At 47.0% G+C, this 16,561-nt stretch overlaps 1 protein-coding gene across 1 annotated transcript in view; it reads right to left on the reverse strand.

The window, feature by feature from the left end:
- Positions 1–905: 905 nt before the first annotated feature.
- The window catches only part of DNAH9 (dynein axonemal heavy chain 9), a 170,770-nt gene continuing 155,114 nt past the window's right edge, over positions 906–16,561 (reverse strand). The window contains exons 67-69 of the mRNA XM_034067817.1: positions 14,213–14,395; positions 7,815–8,204; positions 906–1,670 (exon numbers count right to left, since the gene is read on the reverse strand). Coding sequence (XP_033923708.1) covers positions 1,443–1,670; positions 7,815–8,204; positions 14,213–14,395 — 801 coding nt within the window. The 3' untranslated portion in view covers positions 906–1,442. The remainder of the gene's footprint in view (positions 1,671–7,814; positions 8,205–14,212; positions 14,396–16,561) is intronic.

Here is a 16,561-nt window from a genome sequence, read left to right on the forward strand (position 1 = left end):
GGACTTGGTTTAAACCACGACAGATGGATGCACTGCCCTTGCCAACCCACCACTCTTTCCTGCCAAATGGTGTGCAAGGACTCCAGCGATGCTGAGCTAAAAGCTCAGCTGGGAAGCATCACTTCTAACCTGGAAGTAGATCCTTCTCCCACAGTTGCCGTGGCCATACCACAGGCTGGTCAGACCCAGCTCACCTCATTTAAGAAGGCTAGAAGTTAAATATCTTGGTCTAGGCTATTCATTCCATTTATTCACAGTGAGGGCAGGGAAATGAGAGCCAGTTCAGACTCCTCTTTGATGACCAGTGCAGAATGAGGTGAGAGGACCAAGTCCCTCATGGAATATCAGGGCAGCTAAAGGTGACTTGCCCAGACCTGTAGGTCTTTCCCAGGACAAGGCTGTAAACTCCCACCCTATGAACCTCACAGGTGGCTGGAAACAGGGTCCTGGAGGTTTCAATGGCACCAAGCAGGCAGTGGGAACAGAGCTGGCTGGTGACTTCCCCCTTTCCCCACTTGGTGCTAAACATTTGAGCCCATTCAAGGCCAACTCTGGCAAGTGGGGACCTCTCAAGATGAGGTGTTTGTCAAGGAGTTCACTGACTGTGGGGATCCATCTCAGTTATGGTGCATCTGCCACCTCCCCCTTCCCTCCTCCACAGCCTTCTGCTGATACCTGCAGTGAGTTCAGGGGTGGCCATGAGCCCCACCAGTGTCAAACCCAGAGGAAAACCCCTGTGCTGTGTCCCAAAGCACTGCGAGCACGGCACAGCTCCATTTCCCCAGGCCACCAAACCCAACTTCCCACATTTCCTAGCTCGCAAACACTCAGCTTCTGCAGTCCAGAGCAATGCTCTCCGTGTCCAGTTCACTCAGGTAACCCACAGCTCTAGAAACGCCGTAGTTTTATTGTTGGTTACATGAAGCACATTGGATGTTAACACTATTTTAAATGGGTTTAAAATTTACAGCAATATTAGTAAAAAACAGTTTACATCCACAATACCTGTTGATCTCCCAACTTCTGGTATCACACCTATCACACCTATAACAAAGAAACACTCATGTATAGAAAAGGATAAGATCTGAAGAATTTCACAGGTCCCTGGCCTATCTGAGGAGTCTGGAGAAGGCCACTCACTTTAAAACTCCTTGGGATCCTGAAAGAGAAATGAACATTACATTCAGATTTGAGCTCACTGCTCTCTGGGTGTGGAAGATCCTGCTGCAGGTTAGGATCTTCCAGTGCTTCAGCGTAGGGATTACAGGGTAGTGATTGACAGCAGCCACGAATCTGCTCCATGTGTCCCTCTGCACCTCTGTCACCTCCTTGCAGGCTCTATTTCAGTGCCCTGAGAAGTGAATCCTGGGTTCAACCTCAGGATCCTATTTAAGTTGTCAAAGACCTCATTAGGGGTTTGCAATGAGGGGCTCTGCTGGGGATCAGACCTGCAGCAGCAATGCCACACCAGCAAGCACCCACTTGGAGGGATTCTCTTTAGTTTTAAGGTTAAAAGTCCACACATAGGTTGGCCCTCTCTGGCGTGTTTTGTACACAGGACATGGGTACATGTTACGGAGATCTTGTTTCTCAGCAGGAATGGCTCTGAGGAAAACGACGGGCATGGCCGGGGTTAGTTCCTTGAGCCTGGCATCAGTGATTATCCCAGTCTACAAAGAGAACAAGACAAAGTCTTAGTTAGATTTCTAAGCCATCCATCAGCTGCACCCCGACCCACATGATCCTCTGCAGTGCTTATACAAGCTGCTCTTACTGGGGAAGAGGAGATATCTCTCCTGAGATCAAGGTGGGGGATGAATCTACTTGAGGTAAGGAGAGTCTGGATCAAACACCTCCCCTGTTCCATCGGAAGCCTCCCTCGAGCTTCATACCTGGTCTCATCAGATACTCAAACCCACACATAACTGAGCAGGACTCTGGGGGGGAACAATGTTCCTGGCCATATCCAACCACATTGTCCTCATGCAGCTTTTGCTCAAGATGTTGCCAGCCCAGCCCAATCCCATGGGAAGCCCTGCTTATACCAGGTTGTGCTAAGACCAACTGTGGACACCCCAACGGGGCTCAACCGAGGACAGTCTAAAAGGCACCAAGTAAATGTCCTGCCACACAGCCAGAATTTGAGCATGACCTGGGATACATTTGTCTGGGTGATGAATGCAAGCAGGGGTTTGTGTGGCCCTAAAAAACACCACAGGTTTGTCCCCACTCTCTCAGGTGCTCACACCAGCAACTGCGATTCAGAAGGATTGCTCCTTAGGGAATATCATCATGAAATAATGCATCAATATTATCCCCTTCAAAGCAGTGCTCTCACCCAGCAGGCTATCCGACAAAGGAGAAGGACAGCCTGCTGTCAGGGCATGAATTCAAGGGCTTGTTTCTCTAACTCAGGTCTTTCTGTTCCTTTTTCTGACAATAAAATGCCCTACACATCAATCAGTCTCCAGGAAAGCTTTCAAAATTGCTTAAAGCAAGTGAGAGAGACCAAATGAAAGCAAATATAGAAACAGAAATAAACCTTCTCAGTGCTCAATAAACTGCCTCTAACTGCAGCTTAGCTTCACATATCAGTATTATTCCAAATGCTCTTCGATCAGAGCTGTGGGATGAGGTTCAACATCTCCAGTTGTTTACTTAGTTCTGCAAATGAGGAAAGAAAAAGAGCCCCGCTTGCAACATACCTTGGTTTAATTGTACTAAAGCCATCTGTTCTAGTAAGCTATGATAAAGCCAACTCAGATTTCAGGTTCTCTATTTACAACGTGCTGAACAAACATGAAATAATTCCTCTAATACACTGCAAAGAAGCCATTTATCACATGCTCTTTTTAAACCTACACCTCGAATTCCTGAGGCTGGATTTTGATCTGAGCTCTTTTCTTACTCCTGACAATTCCTCCAATCAAGTTTCCAAGATATATTCCGCCTATTCCTGGGTTAACAAGAGTTGAAATCCTCCTGAGCTCTCTCTCTATGGAATATAGCACTTTGTTATGTCTGGGCTGGTTTGCATTTGCATTTTTTATCTCTCTCATCATCAGAAATTAATCCTCCTCTGAAAGCAATTTTCCCTCACGGCTTGGCACAGCATACCTGGTGAACAGCCACTGTCTGTGCTCAGAGCTCAGGCCTCACATCCTCAATAAATCCTCACTGCTGCTTGTCCTGGCTCCTCAACAGGCAATTTGAAGAGTGGACATGGTACACTGCCACATATCAAAGGGTCCAATGAACCAAAGCAGCTGTCACGAGCCAGGGATGCTAACAGATGGGCCCAAACACACAGGCAGTAGGCCAGCATCCTCACTCAACTGCATTTGGAGGTGTTACAGCACAGGCACACTTGCACCACTGCTAATTTAGGATCAGTTACTTTAAAGACTTCAATATGGTTTGGTTTTCTGTCTGACAGAGCTGTCTGCAGGGAAGGAGGGCTGGTGATCTGATCAGCAGTATTGCCAGCTGGGAACATCACTCCAAGGTGCTCCAGATATTGCTGGAGTTAACGGCTTCAGTTAGACACAGGGAATGAGAAAAAGAGCCATGCGTGGAATGAGCAGTGAAGAAGACCTGATGATAATGAGAGAGCTGGGCTGGGGCAGCTTGCAGAAGAGAAGGCTCCTGAAGGGGAGACCTGAGAGCAGCTCCAGTGCCTAAAGGGGCTGCAGGAAACCTGGAGAGGGGCTTGGGACAAGGGCCTGTAGGGACAGGCCAAGGGGAATGGCTTGAACCTGCCAGAACAGGGGAGACTGAGATGAGCTCTTAGGCAGAAGCTCTTCCCTGGGAGGGTGCTGAGGCGCTGGCAGAGGGTGCCCAGAGAAGCTGTGGCTGCCCCATCCCTGGCAGTGTTCAAGGCCAGGTTGGACAGAGGGGCTTGGAGCAAGCTGCTCCAGTGGAAAGTGTCCCTGCCCATGGCAGGGGTTGGAGCTGTATGAGCTTTAAGGTCCACTCCACCTAAACCAAACCATTCTGTGATATATGATATGTGCTGTCCAGTAAAGCCAAATGAGAGGAGAACATTCAAAGATGAGATACATATGGGAAAGTGTTTGCCAAGTTATTAATTTTTCAGAATAACTATAAAAAGGAGACTAGCTGCTCACAGTACAATTTGCAAGTGTCCCCTCCAAGCCTGTGTTTTAAGATCATCACTGGAGACTTCAGCTTGCATCACATCTTATTCTGTCTCACAGCTCACAAATACATGGGCACTACTGACAGTTGACATCTCCAAGAAAAGGCTTCTCATGGTGTCCCATAAAACCTCTGGGGAAAATGCCAGTCTCTGATGGATGAAGCCTGATGTACCTGGTGTCTCTGCAGAAGAACTGTGTGATGTCTGGCACTGGAGAACCAGCACTGGGCTGTACCAGGGCTGGGCTACACACTCATGTTTTCATCTGCATCCACTTCTGGGAGCATCTCAGATGAACACGCGTGGTGTGCAACTGATCCCGAAGATCTTGAGCTACTTGAACCATCAAATGAACATGACGGTTCCTTCACACACAGATCTGCCCTTCAAACCTCTCCACTAATTTCAGATCGTGCTTTACATAGGATTAGCTTTAGAAAAGACACAGAACCTGTAGCTGACATGGCTTGGAGGAGGCAGGATACCCTCAGTGTTAAGCCACTGCTTAGTGCTGTGCACTGACTGGGCATCTCTTCCAAGCACAAGGTGGTGTGCTCTCTACACCTGGCAAAGCTTCCTGTAGCCATGTAGTGCAAAACCCACCTCTCCACTTGCACTATCACGTGTCAATACCCCCTGGGAGTAGCAGGGCACATGCCTGGCATCACACCCTCCATTGCTGGGAGCAAGAAAGCCAGGAATCAGGTAAAATGCCTCAGTGTCACCAGCCAAACTCTCACGGAGTCCCACTGACTTTAACGGTGCTACAACAATGCATCATTTGGGCCCAGATTCCCTGCTTGGTTCATTTCATCTACCAGCTGCCTGCTGCTTTGTAATGAGGGCTTTATAAATTTAAGATTCTCCAGGGCAAACACAAATGTTTAAATAAATAGAAAAATGTGAGCAGCGGAACATGGAGGGACTTGTTCCTTTTGTGGAGGCACAACCTAAATGTGAAATATCCTTTAAAAAGCAGAGGTGCTTCCCAGAGGGATCCTTCCAAACAGGCCCTGCCATTGCCATCGGAAGATGGATTTGGAAGGAGTATACAACAACTTCCAGTGAGACTGGTTTACAAAAGCATCCACTAAGAGACACTGGTGCTCGCTGAGTTCCAGGTCAAATGAATAGTTCCACCAGGTGGAAATGAGATCTCAGTGTTGGCAGCAACATATGAAAAAGCTCTTTTCTTCTCTGAAATACCCTGAAGTGTGATACCCAGAGATTTGGAATGGTTCTATAGAGGGGATTGCTCAGTATCTTTCCATCACAAGGGAAATTGTAACCAGAAAAGGTCTGGATGATGTCTAAAGACAAACTCCATTGCTGACTGCAGTCACCCATACGAGCTACTGTATGGCATGCCGAGCGCAGGAGCCATATGCTTCCCCACAGATTGGCTTTGCACACCAAAACTGCTCACTCTTCACTTCCACTTGGAGATGGGTAAAACCAAGGCAGAATTCAGCCATTTGACCATTATATTTTCTAGTAATGGTGGTAATGATGGTAAAGGAAAACATAAGCAATCCAATCACTACCATTTGGTTTTGATGGAGTATTCTACATGCAAGACCAGGAATTTTCCTAACCTTTCCCTGTACTGCTGTGTGGAGCTGATTTGTATCAGCTTAAAAGTCAGGTTTTGAGGGTACCAGAGCCAAAACCACAGAGACAGAAGATCTGAGCTGATACCTACATGAGATCTTTACTGCAATAATCTGACAGAGCCATTGCCAGTACTCCTGACTGCCCATGGCTTTCCAGACCCAATGTACATGCAAACCCATTTCCAGAGAGAAAATGGCCCGGAGCTTTGACTTTCACAAGGATTCATGATAAACTGCACTGAATGCCATCAGTCAGTGGGTTCAAAGCTTTTCTGGTTTCCTATCCTTCATGGAAAACTATTGCAGAGAGGGAGCTGAAAAATAAGTGGGCAATATTAGATCTAAATTGCAAGGCCAAGCTGGGATAGAACAGGTACGGTCTCTCTTCTCAGCATCCTACCACTAAGCCCCACAACAGGTAAAGTAGGAGCTTCAAGGCTAAGACTCTAAGAGTGCCCTTTGAAATAAAGCCCTTTGCACAGGTAAGTAAGCTCTGGGTGACCCACTTTGATCAGCCTTCACTCTCAGACCACTGGCAGCAGAAGCATCCCACTGGTTGCCCAGAGCAAGTGCTGCATGAATCACTGTCATTTAATATAACCAGGAGTCCTGGTACCACAGGCCAGGCCACTTGGAGGACCAAGCCCAGTGGGTATTTGTGAGCCTAAATGCTTTGCCTCTGCAGACTGCAATCCTAACAGCTGACAACTGTCACAGGGAATGACAGGGACAGTTGTGCTCCTCTGGGATGCTGCGACAGGAATGCTGACAGCTATAGAGGCAGGAAACAGCAAGTGGAGAAGCTTCCCTACAGCTGCATGGTTGGTGGGTATGGGTCACACCTTGGCTGCCTTGAGGCTGGCTATGCTACAGCTGAAGGTTGGGTCACGTCCAGAAGGGGAAGAAGAAGCCACCCATACTGTTGTGCTTGCCCAGGATGAGCCTACCCCCTACACTGAGTCCTCAGCCTGAGTCTGCATTGACCATACCAGTTAAACCTTCATGCAAGTTTTACTTGGCACCCTAAGGGGATGTCTAAGGGATGTGATTAATTTTCGGTCACAAACCCCATCTACACAGATCATAGAACAGTTATGGTTGGAAAGGACCTTAAGATCATCCAGTTCCAACCCCCTGCCATGGGCAGGGACACCTCACACTAAACCATGTCACCCAAGCCTCTGTCCAACCTGGCCTTGAACACCACCAGGGATGGAGCATTCACAACTTCCTTGGGCAACCCATTCCAGTGCCTCTCTACCCTTACAGTAAAGAGCTTCCTCTTTATATCCAATCTAAACTTCCCCTGTGTAAGTTTTAACCCATTACCCCTTGTCCTATCACTACAGTCCCTAATGAATAGATGACTTCCTGCAGCAGCTGGCAGTGGAAGGACAGTGGCCTGCATTTGGTACATCCCACCCAGTCAGCTCAGGGGATGTGAAGATGTAGAAAATCAGAGTCCTCTTCTTTGTCTGCCAGGTCACTTTTGGAGGTAGCAGTGAAATCGTAGCCATGAGAAGGGGCAGGGACAATGCAGGTCTGAGAGGACCCCATGTTTTCTGTTTGCCATAACACCCTGAGCACTGACCAAAGTTTACTTGGTTTTGGTAATGTGGCCTCAGAACCTTGTGGGAATAACTGGACTTGAAGAGCCTCAGGAAAATAAGAGGCTTGCAAGCTCCCTAAAACCACCTCAAGCAAGTTAGGGGATGGAAATCCTCTGAACCATAAAGCTATAGGTTGAGATTCAGCTTATAAAAACTAGATTATCAGTCCAAGCTGGCCACCTTTAACTCCTTTCATGGCCATGGAACAGGCAATTTCAATGGGTGATTCATCTGCCCACCCTGGACACCCACTCTAGGCTGCAGAGGAGAGGCCCAGATTTCCTATCACTTCCATTCCTAAAGAAGCAGCTTGAAAGACTATTTTAGATGAGTGCCTGTCTGGGCTGAGAACTTCCTCAGAGCACAGTACCAAGCATTAAGGACATAACTCCCATGGCTTTTTGCTCAACACAAGAGCCTTGGTGAGCTCACCTGTGCATCCCAGCGCGCACCCTCCATGAACAAGCCGTGGACGTATGCCCCTTCCCGAGGAGGGCTGGCAAAATCATCCCTGTTCTTCTTTGTCACATCACACTGCAAGGTCATCTTGTCCAAAGGCCACCCGTTTTTCCGGGCTGTGCACTGCATGATGGCTGTCAGGATAGACTGGGGATTGAAGAACCCAGCAAGCCACACTGTGGAGGGTAAGGAAAAGTCTCCTGTCCAGGCCTCCAGCTCCTTGATGCGAGTGAGGAGGTCAGCAAACCACGTGCCCAGGCTGGCCGTGGAAGGGTAAGCTTTCTTTGTCCAGGACTCAGGCACCATGTCCAAGAAAAGGGCATTCTGCAGGTTCTCCATGTCACTTGTCATGGTCAGCTCCCCCTGAGTGAGAAAGGGTATAATTAGCACTGACAACTGCTTAACTTGAACAAAACCTGCTTGAAAGCAGAAGCTGAGCTAGGAAGTGTGGAAGTACATGGCAGCCTACACAGTCATGAGTATCAGATTTTCATACGCGTCTGCTAGTGCACAGTCTTGTATCCTCATCTTCCCTACTGTACAAATACTACTTGGAGAAAAGTTGTGTAAAACAGTGACAGAATGAGTGTCCCCCAGTTCTCCCAATGTAGTTTCTGTTTCCTCTCATTGACTGAAGATCTTTCTAGGGCAGATTCTCAGCAGTGTAGAGCAATGTGCCCCTGCTGCACAGAAAGCCACCAGTGTCCTGAGCTGCATTAGGAGGAGCATTGCCATCAGGCTAATGGCAGCACTCTGTTTAGCACCGGGGAGGGACATCTGCCACGCTGGTCCCCTTGCTGGGATTAAGAAGAAATGGCTCAGGGAGGATTCTTTTCAGTATCTATAGATATCTGACGGTAGGAAGTTAAGAAGATGGAGCCACTTTTCAGTGGTATCCAATGACAGGACAAGAGGCAGATGGGAACCTCTCGAAACACAGGACACTATTGAAATACAAGTACCAACCTTTTTACTTTGAGGGCATGGTCCTAGGAACCTGCTCTACCTGCCCCTGCTTTGAGCACAGGATTGGACTAGACAATCTTAGTGACATGCTTTAGTGGTGGCCTTGGCAGTCATAATGGCTGGACTTGATGATCTTAAGGGTCTTTTCCAAGTGAGCTAACCCTATGATTCTATCCCCAGAACAACTAATCTGTGGTTCTGTGCCAAGCCAAGCAGTCTGTAAAGACAAAGACTTTAAAGGCAGGCTCAGCATTACCACTGTAATGCCCTTCACAACTGAAATCTCTGCATGCCCCATGCTGAGCTGGAGGCATACAACACACCAGAGTAGTTTGGAGACTGATGGCTAATGCTGATCACTGGTTTCCATTGTAATTACTTTTGTCCCCTTCTCATTTTGCCAACATTTATCTGACTTACAATTTCTCTTTGCCTCAGGCAGAGTGGTTTTGGAAAGATTAACCGAAATCAGTTGAGCCATTGCTGAGAAGGAGGGTGAGGGAATTGGGTCAGTCTATTCACTTAAAAAATTCCAACTGTTCTTCCACAGGACTTCAGTGCCTCCAGCCACGAGGTCAGCAGAGGTGCCCTTTACTGGGACTACAAATATCTATGAAGCTTTAGCAGAAGTTGAAATCCACTTAAAGCACCCCCAATGGTTGTCAGAGTCCTGCAGTTCCAAATCTCTGCACTTCACTCCTGTATTCACCATGCCCTGCAGAGCTCTGATCTGCAGATCAGACTGAGAGGCTCCAGCAGGACAGGATCACAGCTAGACACCCAACCAGACCATGGGAGTGTGGTAATGAGTGCCCTTGTTGATGGCTCATGCTGCATCTGGCACTAACAAGTGTAAGGGGGTTCAGCACTGAGCGATCAAGACTTAGGGCAAAAGAGCATGCTGCTGCTCTTGGGTTAGGAAGCACTTCCTCAAAGGAATTATACTACAAAGACACCAGAGACTCCCAAGCTTGGAATGCCAATGTCATCAGAACAGAAACCCTCTGAGCTTACCACACTGTTGCAAATGCAACACTCAGAGCTGCTGGGTAATGCTTAAACAAAGGACTTGAACGCACACCTATCCCACAGACTGTCTTATCAAAGCGAGGAAGGTGTCAGCATTGGAAGTGTCCATAGCAGCACTTCTGGCTGGTACAAGGTATTATTAAACCTCAGCTCCAAAGATGACTTGCTAGAAGTAATAAGCTTTTAAAGGTAGCAAGTGTCTGAACCTGCTGGGTTCCCCCATAGAGAACACATTTCTGGTGGATAGAGAAAATCATGTGTACAAAGGTTTTCAGATGGTCTTTGTTTTAACACTCTTGAAGCCAAAAGCAACAAATCAGGTTGAATCACAAAGGGGAAACAGGACTATCTGTGATTAGACCTAAAACACAAGGAGTGACCTGCAACCATCTTTCAAAATACACATCACCTCCTTTCGTTTCATGTGAGCAGGGACTGGGTAAGTCTGCAGCCTCATTATTTCTATTCAATGATTCTACATTTGTAGGGAAACTCAAACTGACGGGTCTTTAAAGTCCTGGGTAACTCCAAGGAGCAAACACAAATGAAAGGTGTCTCATGCTGGTATTTGCCATGAAATGACAAAGAAACACAATGACAACACATGCCCCATGCATATCCTCTTAGGCACCTGAGCTGTTTGACTTTATAGCACACTATAATTTACTGACCCACAATTAAAGCTCACACAACAGAAAAGCATGGGGGGGTCTATAGAGAGGGGCTGGGTCATGAGCTCCACAAGGATGTCAAAATGATTTGAGCTCCTCAGGTTGCTCAAAGTTGCTTTGTTATTTAATGACATCTGTTGGAACACAAACTGTGAAGCATCATTGTGGTTCCTTCCTTGTTCACATCATATGGGTCACCATCTCCCACCTGAGGAGAATAATTAGACACTGACAAGACCTATTCAACAGGCTGCTCTCTGGCTAAAGCCATGGAGGAGAAAACAAAGTCTGAGGGGCAAAATACTGCACAGGTCACAGCAGGACACTGAGAACCACAGGGCCTTCTAACAGTGACAATCTGGAGTGTTTTCCTCTCCTGGAAAGGTTTTAAAGGGGTAAATGTGTGCGAGTGGTCAAACTGATTTAAAGACAAATCCTCCTGATCATATCTCATGTCTGGTTTTATTGGCAAGAAACAAATGACTTAGCAAATGGAACTCTAAGAAAGGCTCAAAGAAAGCAATTTCTAAAGCCTGCATGCTCAAGCAGACTTGTTGGAGGCTCCTGTGAGGTTTCAAAGCATCTCTGGCAGCTATCTCATGTAGCTGTCCAAGCACAATTATGCATAAATTTGCATTGCAGATGCTGAATACTAAAGTGCATCAGGAATGAATCAAGTTAAGGGTTTTTTTTGCCCAAATGCTAGGAGTAATTTTCATTAAAGGAAATTCTAATTAGCCTGCAGACCTCCCTTCAAGATGAGCAGACTATTGTCACCCTTTGTTTTCTCCTTTAAGGTTATTTTCCCTTCATACAGTAAAATACCCAGCCAGCCTTACACAAACTGTGGTCTTCTTCCATTCTTCTGTAACATTTATTATCCCCATTTTGGAGGCTTATCCTTCCCTGAAGTTGCAAAACAGGAAATCTGCTTGCAGAAATTACACTGGGTACAACATTAACATGCAAGCGTTTCAGCCCAGCCTCCGGGCTCACCCAAGTCAGCCAGAACAAAGGGCTTTGAAATGCAACATGCCAGTTGTTTTTTTGATGGCTACCAGTCTATTGCAATTTCCCTTCCTCTTAATGGGATGTCTCCTATTTTTGGAGCAAACAATCACTTTCCGCTACAGAGACACAATGAATTATTCAAACATTCAAATGAGGCATGACATTTCCAAATCGCTGCCTTTTAGCAGATAGGCAGTTAAAAACAATCAGACTTGCTTCCTCTGTGCTTTATTTATTCTCTTCTGAGATCTGTGGTTCCTCTTATGTAAACTCTCCTCCTCTGAGTGCTGTCAGTAAAGATCCCCAGTCCCATAGATTAACGTGCATTAGCAGCTCCCATAGGAGCTACTCTCAGGAGAAACGATTAAAGAGTGATTTCTCTCCCAAACTGAGTGTGAAGACTGAGCTGTCAAGTCAGGACAGCAGCCCTGCCTACAGAAGAGCCAAGAGCAGGGCCAAGCATGCCCTGGCCCTGCTGTAGCCCCCAAGGTATGAGAGAATCCCACTGAGGGATACTGTGGGATGCAGGTCATGCATCATGTCTAATTCAGCTCTGCAGGGACCCACATGCAACCTCTGCTTGCAGGCACAGAAGAACTGCCCACTGGTGGTATCTCGGAGCCTGCATCCTAACACAGATACTGCTCATCTGCTCTCAGGAGTCCTTCTGTCCTGGCCCTGTGGTGCACCTGGATCACACCGTAGATGTGAGCTGCTGGGACCAAGCTATGCAGTCATCAGAGGCGCCTTTTCTGCAGATACCATCTCACTCCCCTGCAAGGATCTGGGGAGAAATTTGCTCTCTATTATTGCTTGATTTCTGTGGTTTATTTTGTCTGAGGTTTATTTAAGTCCATGCATCCACTCATTCTCCCTACCAATCTTAAATAGCTTGTTCTTCTTCTCCTCATTAAATCTAATTGCTATACATTGTCCAAGTTACAGTCATATCTTGTTTGGTGCTCCTTGATGAAACATTAAATCACTTCTGTTTACCTGTCTCAGGCAACTGAATTTTCAATTCCACTATGCTAAAAAATAAAGGAAATCTGTTTAGAATAATTGACTACATAAGTATCAGCCCATTTTAAAATTAATTGTACACACTGGGCCACCACAAAGTGTTTATGATATGTCTCTCTCTTTAATCAAGACAATAAGCATCAGGCAGCAAATGCAATGCAAAAATGTCTGAGCTCACATGGACCAGGCTGCTGGGGTCACAGCATAGAGCACAACATGAAGCAGCCAAGTCCTACCCCTGCAGAGATGCAGCTAATCTAAAACCCCAGAGCCAAGCCTCCCATCTCTGCATGCACACTGCGGACATGTCCTTTGAAGGTCTCTCTTCAAAGCTGTCTCAGGATAGGGTTGGGATTGTCATCCAGGTCCTCCTGCTCACCTGCCAGCGCTTTCTCCTGATGGGGTCATGTAGAGTCACTGCAGTTCTCCTTCAAATTCTCATGCTATGCAAACTGTTTTTGGTGAAATATATGTGGTGTATTTCACCATTCTGGTGAAATGGGACAAGAACCTGTCATTCAGGAAATGATGGAGCAGAGAATGCCCAGCGACTGATGTCCTCAATTGCTGCCTCACACTAGGGAGCAATTTAATGTCAATGTTGTGGGAAAGGCATCGGGGTAGCACTGAAGCCAGCAGCTTCAGGCTGCAAGCTCCAGGCAGCATTAGTCTCCACAACTTAGCCCTTTTGAGGGATGTACTTGGCTATTGTGAAGTCTTTTGGGATGACAAGGTGAAGGGGAATTGTTGCTCCAGGGCACCAGGGCTGGCTAGGCAGGTACCCACTTGCAGTGCAGCCTGCTCTTTGCTCGTTTATCCCCTAATGGGCAGTCTTTTAGCCTTTTCTATTTTGTCCAACCAACTGCCCAGGAGGGAATTCAGCAGATGACCTCCCCTGCCAGCAGAGGAAGCCTTAAAGCACAGCCCTCTTGCACATCCTGCTGAACCCCTAAACTTATCTGGTGTGTTTCCTGCCAGCCCCAGAGCTCCTCACTGTTCTCTGTAAGCCAAAGCCACTGCCCCAAGGCACAGAGACATCAACTTCCTGGAGTGGAGTCTGGCTTTTTACCAGGGTGGAGAAGGAACTATGGGGTGGAGGAATCAAGGACAGTATCTCCACAGGGAGGGTCTGCTTCTGATCCCCCTCTATTAGCAAATAACTGACACCCAGCCAGGGGAGTTGTATCTCTTTCAAAACTCTTTCGGTTTTAGGCTTTCTCTCTTACAGCTCTGGACATTCTGTCTCCTTACACACGATCACGCTTTCATTTCAGCTCAGTTTGTGCCTTTAATAACATTTTGTTACAAGTTCCCCCCTGCTTGGTACCTGGGCATTGTGTGAAAAGCTGTGATTTTTTGGCTTACTTTTAAATAGGTCACATCTCAAATTCTGAGCAACCTGTTGCTGCTGTGCTACAATATGGGGTGAACAGAAGTGCCTGGTCTCTATTCCCAAAAAGCAGCCATTGCTATGTGTACCTTTAACCTCTCCCAGTGCCTGTGGACAATGTGTCATTTGAAATCCATCTGTGAGCCCTTTCCCATGGAGTCAAGTTGGTTTTGCAGCCAGTGCTGAATAGCGTGTGTGACTCCTTTTATTCTGTGAGCACCTTTTCCAATCAATCACCAAGGTTTTACAACACTGCAGCCTCAAGCATCCCAAGCTCTTACCTTCAACCCCAGATCCAGCTCCTTAAGAGAGCGCTTTATTTCACTGGTGAGGATGTTCATGCGCTCACATTCCTGGAAGGCAACCACAGCGTACGGTGTCCTCTCCTCCACCTTTGCCATCAGTTCTGCAATGTTAAACTCATCCATCAATTTCTCTAACATGTCTTCCAGAAGGGCTTTCACCTGTGTGCCGAAGGGAAAACAGAGACGGATGTTACTGAATGATCCACTGAGCTTCCCCAGCTGACAGCTGCCTGAATGTGGTACGAAAACTCCATCTGCCACTTAGTGCCTCTGAAACCATCAGTGTCAGCAGCGCTGGGCATGGCACCTTTCAAAGAGCCTGCCCCATCCTATTAAAATTCAAATGCTCACAAAAGTTAATATCAGATGAGAAGCTTTCAAAGTGATGGTTTAAAAATGTCACTGTGACATGCAGCAGTCTGCCATCCTCTTGGGCCTCGAGCCCACAGATGGAAACAAAAGCAGGGAGGGGAGATTTAGGTTGGAGACAAGGCAGAAGCTCTTCCCTGTGAGGGTGCTGAGGCGCTGGCACAGGGTGCCCAGAGAAGCTGTGGCTGCCCCATCCCTGGCAGTGTTCAAGGCCAGGTTGGACACAGGGCCTTGGAGCAAGCTGCTCCAGTGGAAGGGGCCCCTGCCTGTGGCAGGGGTTGGAGCTGTAGGAGCTTTAAGGTCCCTTCCAACCCAAACTATTCTAAGGTCAGACTCAATGCAAGGAGACGGATGGAGCTGTAGCCTAAACTGAGCCTCAGGACAACTGAGCTTATGAGCTAGTTTTCCGCAGTATAATAAGAGAGAGAGGTGATTATAGAAAACTTAATTTTCAGCTGAATTTTGCAATCTGAACTAATGGAGCCATGAAAGAAAAGCATAATGAAACAGAATCGTTTTCTGGTCATCACCAGAGCTTGCTTTGGGAACAGTGCTTTATAGCTCTAAATGCTGAATAGGGAATGCTCCAATGCAATAGGACGTATTGCCAGAGAAAATCAATAAAGCAGACAAACCCCTGGCTGAGAGTAAGGCCTGAAGCCCTGATCTTCCTGGGGTCTGCTGTATCTCTCAGGTTTACATGGATCGTTAGGCAGCTTGGTGTGGAAGTCTCTCCCATAATGCTCTGCTTTACTTCCATGCTGGAACCTAAGCCAGACTTTTGCTCCTTGGGGATTTTTCAGGAATGCTTAATGCAGTTACAATTCTATGATGTGATGGGCAAAACCTGGTGTGAGGGTGGCAGTGGCAGAGAAAACCCAGGGTATGTATCACCATGCTCAACAACATTCATATTTGGGGATCTGCACTCCAACTTCCTCGCATTGCTGCTCTTCCAAACCCTCCCCACTCATGTCAGATGTCATGAAGAGGTGATGATGAGCAGCCTATTATTGACCACTGAGGTGGCTAAAAGTAAAGCTCAGCTGGACAAGCTCTTCAGGTGCACCTCAGGTGCAGTATAGGAATATCCTCTAATTCTAAATTCCTCTGCAAATCCCTGCTTTTTACACAACAAATACAGCTTGTTCTTGGTAAAGTAGCCTCAGAACCCTGTGGGAATAACTGGACTTGAAGAGCCTCAGGAAAATAAGAGGCTTGCAAGCTCCCTAAAACCACCTCAGGCAAAGTAGGGGATGGAAAGCCTCCATTAGAGGATGCCTGTGATACCACTGCTGGATCACTTACTGATAAACTTGCTTCTCTGGCCAAGAAGTTTAATTGTACTTCAATATTAAAAGGACTGGGAGGGGACAAGAGGTAGTCACATTTGATATGTGAGCATCTCCTTTGGCTTTGCTACCTCTGGGTTATTCCCCTCAACTCAAATTCCAGTACAATCTGAACACACTGAGCACTTTTAAGAGCAAAGGCAGTTCCCCAGCTCCACACCAAGCCAAAGGAAGCATGTGTGAAGCCACAGACATCAGAGAAGCTTTCTAATAGCTATTCATTACTTTGAAAAGCTTGAAACACAGAGCTCGGACCTTAAGACTGCAGAAAGAAAAACCTGAGCAAGGTTGGCTGATTTCATTTAAATCTTACGCCAGATTTTAATGAGCTTCAAGAGAAAGGGCTGGGATCAAGCCTGGTACCTGGGCACAGCAAAGGAGCTCAGCTAGAAATAAGGTATTACAAGTCCCCTGGGAGCTTGATGGGACCTGTTGGCTGCCGCAATAGGTGGGTTGAGCTCTAGTGGCACATCACAGATGGCACACAGAGCGCTCAGGAAGCCCATTGGTATGCCAGGCACAGCGTGGTGCACAGGGACTGCAGGCTCAGAGGCGGTGGAGGCCACAGAAGGTTTATTTGCAACATCTTCACAAGATGATAATG

Source organism: Melopsittacus undulatus, chromosome 11, assembly GCF_012275295.1.
Source record: "Melopsittacus undulatus isolate bMelUnd1 chromosome 11, bMelUnd1.mat.Z, whole genome shotgun sequence".
Classification (NCBI taxonomy): domain Eukaryota; kingdom Metazoa; phylum Chordata; class Aves; order Psittaciformes; family Psittaculidae; genus Melopsittacus; species Melopsittacus undulatus.